Raw genomic sequence first — 12,898 nt, forward strand, 5'->3', positions numbered from 1 at the left:
TTAGAGTGGTTTCTATCCAAATCTACCAATTATATGKATATCCTACCTTCTGCGCCTGAGTAACAGGCAGTTTACTTTGCGCATGCTTTTCATCCAGATGTGAAAATCCTGCCCCCTACCCAAGGGGAACAACAGATTTTTACCTTGTCAGCTCAGGGATTCGATCTTGCAACCTTCCGGTTACTAGTCCAACGCTCTAACCACTAGGCTACCTGCCACCCCAAGCTTGACACCTTTATTTGGGGAGTTTCTCCCATTCTTCTCTGCAGATCCTCTCAAGCTCTGTCAGGTTGGATGGGGAGCATTGCTGCACAGCTATTTTCAGATCTCTCCAAATATGTTAAATTGCGTTCAAGTCCAGGCTCTGGCTGGGCRACTCAAGGACATTCAGAGACATGTCCCAAAACCACTCCTGCATTGTCTTGGCTGCGTTCTTAGGGTTGTTGTCCTTTTGGAAGGTGAACCTTCACCCCAGTCTGAGGTCCTGGAGAAGGTTTTCATCAAGGATTTTTAAAATATTTTTTATATAACTAGGCAAGTCAGTTAAGAACAAATTCTTAGTTGCAATGACAGCCTACCGGGGAACAGTGGGTTAACTGCCTTGTTCAGGGGCAGAACGGCAGATTTTTACCTTGTCAGCTCAGGGATTCGATCCAGCTACCTTTCGGTTACTGACCCAATGCTCTAACCTCTAAGCTGCCTGCCGCCCCAAGGATCTTTCTGTACTTTGCTCCGTTCTTTCCCTTGATCCTGACTAGTCTCCCTTTCCCTGCCATTGAAAAACATACCCACAACATGATGCTGCCAGTACCATGGTGCCAGGTTTCCTCCAGACYTGACTCTTGGCGTTCAGGCCAAAGAGTTCAATCTTGATTTCATCAAACTAGAGGATCTTGTTTCTCATGGTCTGAGAGTCCTTTAGGTGCCCTTTGGCAAACTCCAAGGGGGTTGTCATGTGCCTTTTAATGAGGAGTGACTTCCGTCTGGCCACTCTACCATAAAGGCCTGATTGGTGCAGTGCTGCAGAGATAGTTCTGGAAGTCACTCCTCAGTCCTTCTGGAAGGTTCTCTCATCTCCACAGAGGAACTCTGGAGCTCTGTCAGAGTGGCCATTGGGTTCTTGGTCACATCCCTGACCAAGGCCCTTCTCCCCTGATTGCTCAGTTTGGCCGGGCGGCCAGCTGTAGGAAGAGTCTTGGTGGTTCTAACTTCTTCCATTTAAGAATGATGGAGGCCACTGTGTTCTTGGGGACCTTCAATGCTGCAGATTTTTCTTACCGTTCCCCAGATCTGTGCCTCYACACAATCCTGTCTCTGGGCTTTACAGACATTTCCTTTGACCACATGGCTTGTTTTTTTGCTCTGACATGCACTGTCAACTGTGACACCTTATATAGACAGGTGTGTGCCTTTCCAAATCATGTCCAATCAATTGAATTTACCACAGGTGGACTCCAATCAAGTTGTAGAAACATCTCAAGGATGATCAATGGAAACAGGATGCACCTGAGCTCAATTTCAAGTCTCATAGCAAAGGGTCTGAATACTTACTGTATGCAAATAAGGCATTTCTGTTTTTTATATTTGTAATAAATTTGCACACATTTTTAAAAATCTATTCTCATTGTCATTGTGGGGTATTGTGTGTAGATTGATGAGAATTGTTTTATATTTTTTGAATCCATTTTAGAGTAAGTCAACAAAGTCAAGGGATCTGAATACTTTCCGAATGCACTGTAGGTCTAGAGCCAGAATTACTTACTGGACAGGCTGCACATGTATTCCTCTTAACAGTTTGACTGATGTCAATTCTGCCTGTCCTTTCTAGATGCTGAATACAGAGGRGTCTTGGGCGCTCAGGGTTCTCCTGGTCCACCTGGTGTTCCAGGCCCTGCTGGCCCTCAAGGCCCTGCCGGTCCTTCAGGACAGGCCCCCTACAGCGGCTCTGGATACAGGCTGGAGGAGGTCAAGGACTACATACAGAGTGAGTATAGTAAAAATCAATAAGGGTTTCACAAATGGTTTTCTACTAAGTGGATAGTGATATGGTTTTACAGTACTATCCAAAGACTCCTACAGTTACAACAGTACAGAAATAGTTTTCCATTATCCCCCCTGTAGGTCTAAAACCAGGAAATAAAAGTTAATAGATTACTTGAAATGCATTGAGCCTGTACAATAGGTTACCCTAATTACATCACTTCATGGATGTCCTTCCCAAGATAAAAAGGTTACTTATTAAAAAGAAAAATAGACCTTGATAGGGGATTTTACAGACTCCCATTCATTTCAAAGCAATAATTTACCCTTACTGCCCCAAATCAGTGGGTATCAGTGGGTGTAACTGGCATATTGTATTATCCTCACCAGGTGGTCTAAGAGGGGGAATGTTTGGGCCCCCAGGCCCCCCAGGTCCCCCTGGACCCCAGGGAAACAAGGGAGAGCAGGGTAACTCTGGGTACGGCCACGCCTTTGACCACAGGACCAGCGAGGGAAGAAGGCTGGCTGAGACTGAGACAGACTTCTCCAATATAGCGGTCCGAGTGACTGACTACATCAAGTGTAAGTGAAACTGAATATCCAATACTGTCATCGCAGTGCTACAATATGCTTTTCAGAGCTAGACACATTTAACAACATTTAAATGCAATTCTTCAAAGCTTATTTGTTTCCAATGACAATGGATCAAAGGAATGGCACATTGACTTGAATTGGGATGCCAGTTCTAGTAATTCAATTTCTATGCCAATGGGACACACATGTTGATAAGTAAAGATAGCGACCATCGACAATGAATGAAGAGTCCTACTTTGCTGGTCATTGGATGTAAATGCATATGCTATCTCTGATCTTGATTGTTTCCCATCCCATAGACCATGGTCTGTTGAGGGACGTCGTTGAGAACCGGTCTCAGCTGGAGAAGTCACAGGTTGTTCAAGGACCCCCAGGACCCCCTGGCCCTCCCGGTGTGCCAGGATTCAGCCGTGTGTTTGGTTCCCATAGTAACGTCACTGACCTTATGGAATACATCAGAGGTGACAATAATACAGTATAAATGCAATTCATTAACATACAGTACCAGTCAAAGGTTTAGACACACCTACACATCTAAGGGTTTTTCTTTATTTTTACTATTTTCTACACTGTAGAATAATAGTGAAGACATCAAAACGATGAAATAACACATATGGAATCATGCAGTAACCAAAAAAGTTTTCAACAAATCAAAATATATTTTAGATTTTAGATTCTTCAAAGTAGCCACCTTATGCCTCGATGACAGCTTTGCACACGCTTGGCATTCTCTCAACCAGCTTCACCTGGAATGCTTTTCCAACAGTCTTGAAGGAGTTCCCACATATGCTGAGCACTTGGCTGCTTTTCCTCAACTCTGTAGTCCAACTCATCCCAAACCATCTCAATTGGGTTGAGGTCGGGTGATTGCGGAGTCCAGGTCATCTGATGCAGCACTCCATCACTCTCCTTCTTAGTGAAATAGCCCTTACACAGCCTGGTGGTGTGTTCTGGGTCATTGTCAAATTGAAAAACAAATGATAGTCCCTGTCACGCCCTGACCGTAGAGAGCTTTTAATGTCTCTATTTTGGTTTGGTCAGGGTGTGATTTGGGTGGGCATTCTATGTTCATTTTCTATGTTTTGTATTTCTTTGTGTTTGGCCGGGTGTGGTTCTCAATCAGAGGCAGCTGTCTATCGTTGTCTCTGATTGAGAACCATACTTAGGTATCTTTTTCCCACATGGTTTGTGTGGGTAGTTATTTTCTGTTTAGTGTTTTGCACCTGACAAGACTGTTTTGGTTATTCTCTTTGTTATTTTGTTATTAGTGTTCAGTTTCAATAAAAAGCATGAACACTTACCACGCTGCGCTTTGTTCCGACTACTCTTCTTCAGACGACGAAAACCGTTACAGTCCCACTAAACACAATCCAGATAGGACGGGGTATCGCTGCAGAATGCTGTGGTAGCCATGCTGGTTGAGTGTGCCTTGAATTCTAAATAAATCACAGACTGTGTCACCAGCAAAGCAACCTCACACCATCCCACCTACTCCTCCATTCTTCACGGTGGGAACCACACATTTGAAGATCATCCATTCACTTATTCTTCATCTCACAAAGACACAGCGCTTGGAACCAAAAATCTCAAATTTGGATTAATCAGACCAAAGGACAGATTTCCACCGGTCTAATGTCCATTGCTCATGTTTCTTGGCCCAAGCAAGTCTCTTCTTCTTATTGGTGTCCTTTAGTATTGGTTTCTTTGCAGCAATTTGACCATGAAGGACTGATTCATGCAGTCTCCTCTGAACAGTTTTGTTGAGATGTGTCTGTTACTTGAAGCATTTATTTGGGCAGCAATCAGAGGTGCAGTTAATTGCTGATTTCTGAGGCTGTTAACTCTAATGAACTTGTCTTCTGCAGCAGAGGTTTCTCTCGGTCTTCCTTTCCTGTGGGGGTCCTCATGAGAGGCAGTTTCATCATAGCACTTGATGCTGTTTGCGACTGCACTTGAAGAAACTTTCAAAGTTCTTTACATTTTCCGGATTGACTGACCTTGATGTGTTAAAGCAATGATGGACAGTCATTTCTCTTTGCTTATGTGAGCTGTTGACATAATATGGACTTGGTCTTTTACGAAATAGGGCTATCTTCTGTATACAACCCCTACCTTGTCACAACACAACTGATTGGCTCAAACGCATTAAGAAGGAAAGAAATTCCACAAATGAACTTTTAACAAGGCACACCTTTTAATTGAAATGCATTCCAGGTGACTCCCTCGTGAAGCTGGTTGAGAGAATGCCAAGAGTATGCAAAGCTGTCATCAAGGCAAAAGATGGCTATTTGAAGAATATAAAATATAAAATAAATAACACTTTTTTGTTTACCACAGTACACTACATGTGTAATTTCATAGTTTTGATGTCTTCACTATTATTCTACAATGTAGAACATAGTACAAATAAAGAAAAACCCTTGAATGAGTAGGTGTGTCCAAACTTTTGACTGGTACTTTATTTCACATTATACATTTTAATTAAGAACAGTACCAAGTGTGAAGTCCAATTGATCACGAATGAACATTGGTGGGGCTTTGCCAAAATGCTGATTGCAGCTTTAACCTCTCTGGAACATGTGTGACGGTAGCGTCCCACCTGGCCAACATCCAGTGAAAATGCAGAGCGCCAAATTCAAATAAATTACTATAAAAATTAAACTTTCATGAAATCACACATTCAATATACCATATTAAAGCTACACTTGTTGTGAATCCAGCCAACATGTCAGATTTCAAAAATGCTTTATGGCGAAAGCAAACAATGCTGTTATCTGAGGATAGCACCCCAGCTAACAATCACAGACCATCATATTTCAACCCTCCCGGCGTGACACAAAAGGKAGAAATAAAGATATAATTCATGCCTTACCTTTGACGAGCTTCTTCTGTTGGCACTCCAAAATGTCCCATAAACATCACAAATGGTCCTTTTGTTCGATTCAATCCGTCGATATATATCCAAAATGTCCATTTATTTGGCGCTTTTGATCCAGAAAAACACCGGTTCCAACTTGCACAACGTGACTACAAAATATCTCAAAAGTTACCTGTAAGCTTTGTCCAAACATTTCAAACTACTTTTGTAATACAACTTTAGGTATTTTTTAACGTAAATAATCGATAAAATTGAAGACGGGATGATCTGTGTTCAATACCGGAGGAAAACAATGTGCAGCATGCTTTCTGGTCACGCGCCTCTAACAAACAGTACACTTCACTGGAGCCTCATTCTGAACATGGCTACTTCTTCATTTCTCAAAGGAAAAACCTCAACCAATTTCTAAAGACTGTTGACATCCAGTGGAAGCGATAGGAACTGCAGGAAGGTCCCTTAGAAATCTGTATTCCTAAGAAATCCCATTGATCCCATCACAAGAGAGTGACCTCAAAAAAATCTGAATGGTTTGTGTTCAGGGTTTTACCTGCCAAATAAGTTCTGTTATAGTCACAGACATGATTCAAACAGTTTTAGAAACTTCAGAGTGTTTGCTATCCAATACTACTAATACTATGCATATATTAGCATCTGGGACTGAGTAGGAGGCAGTTTACTCTGGGCATGCTTTTCATCCAAACGTGAAAATGCTGCCCCCTATCCTAGAGAAGTTAACTTTATACGAAATAACCTTATGTATCCTCCATAGACCATGGAAACATTGTGGGACCCCCTGGAAGGCCAGGACAGAAAGGGGACATAGGACATACAGGTCACAAAGGCGAGAGAGGTACCTTTTGAACCATTACGCTTTTTATATCTTTACAGTTGCGCTCTTGATTATTTGCCAGGTCTTTGTAAACCATTGTGTTAAGCTACTCAAGCGAGACAAAGTCATAAAATCAGTCCCATTGTGACACTTTCACTCTGAATTCTGGTAAACCAGGACTGGATGGCATCCCAGGAAGGACAGACCTCCCTGGTCTGGAGTGGAAAAGGTGGGGAAAGGGGGAGAAAGGTACGTCATGATTATCACAGAGAACCTCTTCAAGTTTTCCCTTTACCAACATACTTAATTAAGCATGATGCTACAGTAGGATCCATTCTAGGGATACTATATGTCATTCTGTCATGATAGTACCCTCAATACAAGTGTCCCTGCTATGCATGATGTGTTGATCTGACCTAGTTATGCAAAAGAGACATGGTCTCATTAAGATTTCACATTTTTCCACAGGAGAATACACACTCGTGACCAACAGAAGAAAGAGGAATGTTGGWGTTTGAGAAACAAATGATTGATAAATACTCATTAAAGGTGAATGAAAGTCCTATGAAATATGTCATGAGTCATGAGCATACATGTCTGGGGCCTATTGCCTTGGAGACATTACCGATGTAAATATTTAGTTTTCTATAGGAGAAACTGTTGAACGGGACAGTATTCCATGRGCTGATGTATTGTGTTGTGTCCAAGATGTCTTTATGATCTATTTTTACTCGTGTTTGATCTGGAGTATGTTTCCAATTCACCTCCTTGCATGTTGATAGCAGGAATAGTTCAACTYTGTGTTGAAAAATAGAACAGGGTGTGCTATTTTTTATTCAATATCTTTTGTACCATTATCGTTATTGTACTTTTGTACTTTGAGGAAAAACATTTCATATCGAACGAAACTAAAAACATTGTCAAAATCTCCTTTCAATGTACTGTTATCACTTTATAAAAATAAAGCTTTGTTTATCTTATTTAATCAAAGTGGAACGTAATGTTCACATTGTTGTTATAGACTCACTGAAGAAACAAACAGGTACACGCTATATTGTATACAGGAAATGGTTTATTTACAGAACAATGCAAATCTACAGTACATAGGCATTCTATAAACTATAATGTAAACTTGTCTTAAAAATGCACATTATATTTTCATGGTAGTTCAATTTCAAACAACATTCTGAAATCAATCATGATACAATTTGAAAATCAGAAGGAAATCGTGACACTYATAACATAACACATATTGACATGATTGGTATTTAATTATATTTTCAATTCAGCTTAAATTTCAGATTTTAAATGACTATTTGACAATTGAGGAAACTACAATACTGTAGTAAAGATACATRTCCACATAAATAACTACTGGCAGAGAATCTTCATMTTGTATAAGGTGCACAGCACTCCTTCATTGTGTAGGATGTTTTGTTTTTGTTTGCTATTTTATAATTGGTCTGTAAAAGTGGCATCGACTGATTGTTGTTCCTGCAGCCAATCAAAAAAGGGTGAGATYACAAATGGACCAATCAGAAGCCATGATGGCCTAAACCAGTCAGGTCCAACAGTTTTTAACAAATGATTTTAAACTGTGTTGAAGGTTATTGACTACCACCACTTTAGAGTAGATCATGCATATCTATSATAAAATAAGCTAAAACTGTAGTTCTGAAAATGTTATCAAAACGGTTAAACTCATGATAACGTCATATTCATTATCCTTAGATTAAATAAGTAACGAACAAAACATTTGATTATGATACAATAGGCTATACGAATATAAAGATCACTTGGGGCGGGACTAAGTCTGATTAAAATAACTTCACAGAGGGCCACAACATGAATACTGTATCTTCATACATTTTGTTGAAAACACTAAGGCTATTAGCTAGTATGAATGATAATAAAACAGTATCATAATTTCCTTACAAACAAACCGAAAAGCCATGCAGGTCAACTGATGAATATGGTAATGTCATAATACCTTATTAATGGGAGGCAATTTTATAAACAATACACAGACATACCAAACATTTGCATGAAATTCTAACAGACTTTCATATAGGTTCTCACAGATTTCTATCGAATTATATAACGACGCCATTTGAGCAACCACAGTGAAAACCTCGTCTCTGTCTGGATATATAAACAAACACKATTTTAATACCCCCTCCTTGATATGCTAAAACAAAATGGRCACTCGCCGACTACGCCAAATTACAAAAAGAGCGAAACAAATCTCAAGAGTTGTGCTGAAGATGAAAGGCATGCTCATGAAACCTGAAGAAAGGTACTAGCCGGGGAATCTCAACCGTTTCGCGAATGTTCAAGTAAAACAACAGTGAAAGTAGTGATTCAGTTTGGATTCCAGGCTAGAAGAAAGGAGCCATTTCCGGCAGAAAGATATAAATCCCAAACTGCTGTTAATAAGCTCCAAAAAATAACATTTGATACCATAATTATAACATAAGAAGTCAAACTTGCATTGAAATCCATACACAACTTCAGGCAGTCACTCCCTAGTCCATTGGAAACTAAATTCAATATCTTGTCAAGATATGTGTGATTGCATATAAAATYTATCATGCCTTTGTCAAGATTCATTATAAAAAATGTGCTGTTCATCCTTTACCAAAAGTACATTCTTATCATATCATTAGCTCGCTCAAACATCACCATAGATATTGAATATATAAGTTCATTATATTGGACTTCAGTGGTACAAAATGTTACTTCATCCTTCTTATTTAGTGCAGGGCTGCCCAACCCCCTTCCTGGAGGTCTACTGTCCTGTGAGTTTTCAGCCCAACCCTCTTCCTGGAGATCTACCGTCCTGTGGGTTTTCAGCCCAACCCTCTTCCTGGAGATCTACCGTCCTGTGGGTTTCGACCCAACCTCTTCCTGGAGATCTACCGTCTCTGTGGGTTTTCAGCCCAACCCTCTTCCTGGAGATCTACCGTCCTGTGGGTTTTCAGCCAACCCTCTTCCTGGGTCTACCGTCCTGTGGGTTTTCAGCCAACCCTCTCCTGGAGATCTACTCTCCTGTGGGTTTTCAGCCCAACCCTCTTCCTGAGGTCTACCGTCCTGTGGGTTTTCAGCCCAACCCTCTTCCTGGGGGTCTACCGTCCTGTGGGTTTTCAGCCCAACCCTCTTCCTGGAGGTCTACCTTCCTGTGGGTTTTCAGCCCAACCCTCTTCCTGGGGGTCTACCGTCCTGTGGGTTTTCACCAAGCCTCTTCTGGAAATTTCACATACCTGATTCTACTAATTAGCTGCGCAACAAGACCTTAACTAGCTGAATCAGATATGCTTAATTAGGGTTGGACTGAACACCTACAGGACAGTAGATCTACAGGAAGAGGGTTGGGCAGCCCTGATTTAGTGCAAATAACTAATGGTATAAAAATCAAGCAGCAATAGTTTCTTTTCAGAGGAAGCTTACATTTGAAAAGCCAGTCCATTGACATAAAAGTATACAGGCACTAGATTCTTCAAGAAGAAAAAAAAGATTCACAAATGAAAAATAATCGTCAGTGAAAAATGTAATCTGCCTGAGACACTTTAGTGACTTGGAGGCAAGGATTTGAGGAACAGAGTGCCAAAGTATCAAATTTGAAAATGCATAATGTCAAGAATCTCCTTCATAACTCATTTCAAAAGAGGAAGCTATAAGAAATAAAACTGTTTCTTTTTTTCAGTCAGTGGAAAATGATTTGAAATGGAGTGAAACGCGGAGGTACTACTTCTACAATAAAAACACAAATTCAAACTCTTGCTACMGTGTGCCCGACTGAACACGACCCTATACAATGAAAAAMGGGTAAATTATATATAACAGATCACCATTAAAAAGGTCTTCATGATTAACACAGTCTGTAGCTTGAGGGCTACTGTCCCATCCTCGTCCAGAAACCGATAGAGGGGTACACACCCCCCTCGGAGATATCGCCCCTTTGTCCCCGAATGTCATCAGTGGAGACGGGGCAAGGCAGCAGAGGCTCAGTCTTATTAGTCTGTCTGTCTGTGTGTGTGTGTGTGTGTGTGCACGCCAGTCTATTTGTATATGTGTGTGTGTGTGTATGTGTGTATCCATCTGGAGTGTGTATATCTATTCATTGTGTGTGCCTTCAATATGTGGGTGTGGATATATGTTCATGTCCATCRGGAGTGTCATGATAGGGTTAACCCCTAGAAGCCAGTGGAGTGGACACTGGGGATGGGGTAGAACTTGGAGATGCGGCTCTGGGCTGAGGGGTTAAGGCACTCTGACTCTCCACTCATCTTAAAGAAGACCTCCTGCTCCTGAAGCTTCCTGGCAAACTCTTCCTCCAGAGCCTAAGAACKACAGACAAATGGTTGGTGAGCGGATCACAAGCAAGAGATTACATAATAATAATTTGGCGGCTGCTTATATTTGTACTGTTTTACACATGTACCAGATACACATTTGTTTTTTACATATGACTCTGAGATTCCCCCTGAGACACCCTCAGAGAGTGGGGTCACAGTCAGGGTCAGGCATTATCAGCAGAGCAATTAGGGTTAAGTGTCTCGCTCAAGGACACGTGGACAAGTGTTTCACCTTGTCAGCTCTAGGATTCAAACTAGCGGATTTCGGTTACTGGCCCAACACTCGAACAGTTAGGCTACCTCCCACCCTACCTGCTACCATATGTTTCAACTACAAGTATCTCCATCTCCGAAACAAAATATGTGCCAAATARTCAATAGAAAGTGAAATAGTTTCCTGTCAAGGGTTAACTGGTGTAATGGTTACCTTCTTCCTGGGTCGTAGTTTCTCCCTCCACTCCTTCAGCTCCTGGCTGTGCTCRTCATCCAGCTCCTTCAGCTTCTGGGTCTCGTGCTCTATCAGGATGTGGCACTTCTCATTCTTGAAACACACAAATACACACATTGGGTGTTACACGCTTTAATGAATAACAGATGAATCAAAGTGTGTGTGTGTGTGTTTTCTYTTGCACCTTGTGCAATTACAGAATCCCTGATATGCATGTGGGCGTACTATATATTTTATACCATACACTCTTACAAATAAGGATACGGTATTGTTCCCTGGAGTACAAAAATATCTAAATACGCATAATGTAGCTTCAGAGGTAAACATAATGATCTCACATGGTACTGTTTTGTACCTTTTAGGGTACATGTGCAGACAAAGAGTYTAATGGTAKATTTTRGTAATCCATATTATGAATATAAAAAGGTACAATCATCACACTCAAAAAAGGGGTAATGTGAAGGTTAATTTCCCAGGTGAKAAATGTATTTTGTTTACCRTCAATACCCACCATACAATGCTKACTTTTTGCCACCTAAAAAGAACTAACGGCTTTGCCACTGGGGTGGTATCCCAAAAAGGCACATTTGTACCATAATTATTATCWWCATATTTCCCAGCATGCTCTACTGCAGGTTAATTTRTTAAGAATCGTTTTTAATATRTGTGTTTTTGCATGTACATTGATTGATTAATCATATGCTACACAAAGATAAATAACATAAATGTTTCTAAACTAATCCAATCAGTTAGTTKYATTTTTTTCTCCCATTACGCAKATGGTTGTTCCAATTTAAATGACTTAGGTAGTCTCCTCAAAATGTTCCTAACTCTGGCAGTCATTGTGAATGCATGTTGCAGGTGAATAAAATTCCAACAGTTGGATATCCTAACTCTGGCTGGATTCCAATAGGAATTACAAATCACTTTGCAAARCAGCATAAAATGACTTGCAGGTATACTTMCAAAATTCTGGTAAATTTCCCAGGTTTCTAGAAATCACAGTCGGAAGATTCCTGGAAACAGGAGGGAATAAGGAGGAAATGATTCAACCAGAATATCCCAAAATTCCCAGAATTTGAGGTATGTTACCAGAACTTTGCAAGCAGGCCTGATGTAGTCTATAAACCATGAGTTTCATGCCACTGTATTAGAGTAAAACTAGGCTTCAAAATAAGGCCTCATGAGATATGTAATGTATTGTCATAAAGASTTTAATTTTAATGGTAATATATGCTTAGGAACTCACTTGGTGAAGACCACATGACTGAAAATAAAAGAATTTAACAACAATGTTTCTGTTACTAACAAATACAGTCATGGGTGGTAARTCTACAATTCAATCAAAAAGGCAAATTGGGAAATTGTATTGGAGGCTTGGCACAGCGATGGAGTMGCTTTCAGATAGTTACTTTTGGCCACCCGTGAGTGGAAATATTGTACAAGTTTAAGTGGTCTATGGTAGAGGTCCATTGTTGCCACTTACAAGGAACAAATGGCTTTGTCACTGTGATGGTACTATATACTGTAAAGGCACAAAGCATGCTTTTGTACCTGTGGAGAAAGGTACTATCTGAGGTATGAACTTGGGTACAAATATGTACCCATAACTAAAAGTACAAAAGGAGGACCTTACAGGGTACCACCCCAGTGACAAGAAGTTGTACCCCTTTAGGAACAAKTCTACACCTTTATTTCTGAGAGTGTACCTGTAACTGCTGCAGCTCCCTGATGTTGGCGTCACACTGCAGTTGCAGGTCTCTCATCTGGTTCTCATGTTTCTGGTGCTGGTGGAGCCTCTCATTCTTCTGCCT

General features: G+C 40.7%; 2 protein-coding genes across 6 annotated transcripts in view; one reads left to right on the forward strand and one right to left on the reverse strand.

Annotated features, from left to right (window-relative positions):
- Positions 1 to 7,261, forward strand: part of LOC111967189 (collagen alpha-1(XVII) chain-like) — a 29,268-nt gene extending 22,007 nt beyond the window's left edge. For all 5 annotated transcript variants that reach the window (XM_070448807.1, XM_070448862.1, XM_070448830.1 and 2 more), the window contains 6 exon segments: positions 1,829 to 1,984; positions 2,371 to 2,562; positions 2,874 to 3,035; positions 6,222 to 6,302; positions 6,459 to 6,530; positions 6,750 to 7,261. In XM_070448807.1, coding sequence (XP_070304908.1) covers positions 1,829 to 1,984; positions 2,371 to 2,562; positions 2,874 to 3,035; positions 6,222 to 6,302; positions 6,459 to 6,530; positions 6,750 to 6,799 — 713 coding nt within the window. In that variant the 3' untranslated portion in view covers positions 6,800 to 7,261.
- Positions 7,262 to 9,303: 2,042 nt separating this feature from the next.
- LOC111979261 (STE20-like serine/threonine-protein kinase) overlaps positions 9,304 to 12,898 on the reverse strand; it is a 37,103-nt gene continuing 33,508 nt past the window's right edge. Inside the window, exons 19-21 of the mRNA XM_070448961.1 lie at positions 12,794 to 12,896; positions 11,064 to 11,177; positions 9,304 to 10,621 (exon numbers count right to left, since the gene is read on the reverse strand). Of these exons, the coding sequence (XP_070305062.1) occupies positions 10,475 to 10,621; positions 11,064 to 11,177; positions 12,794 to 12,896 (364 nt within the window). The 3' untranslated portion in view covers positions 9,304 to 10,474. The remainder of the gene's footprint in view (positions 10,622 to 11,063; positions 11,178 to 12,793; positions 12,897 to 12,898) is intronic.

This window comes from Salvelinus sp. IW2-2015, linkage group LG1 (assembly GCF_002910315.2).
Source record: "Salvelinus sp. IW2-2015 linkage group LG1, ASM291031v2, whole genome shotgun sequence".
Taxonomy (NCBI): Eukaryota; Metazoa; Chordata; class Actinopteri; order Salmoniformes; family Salmonidae; genus Salvelinus; species Salvelinus sp. IW2-2015.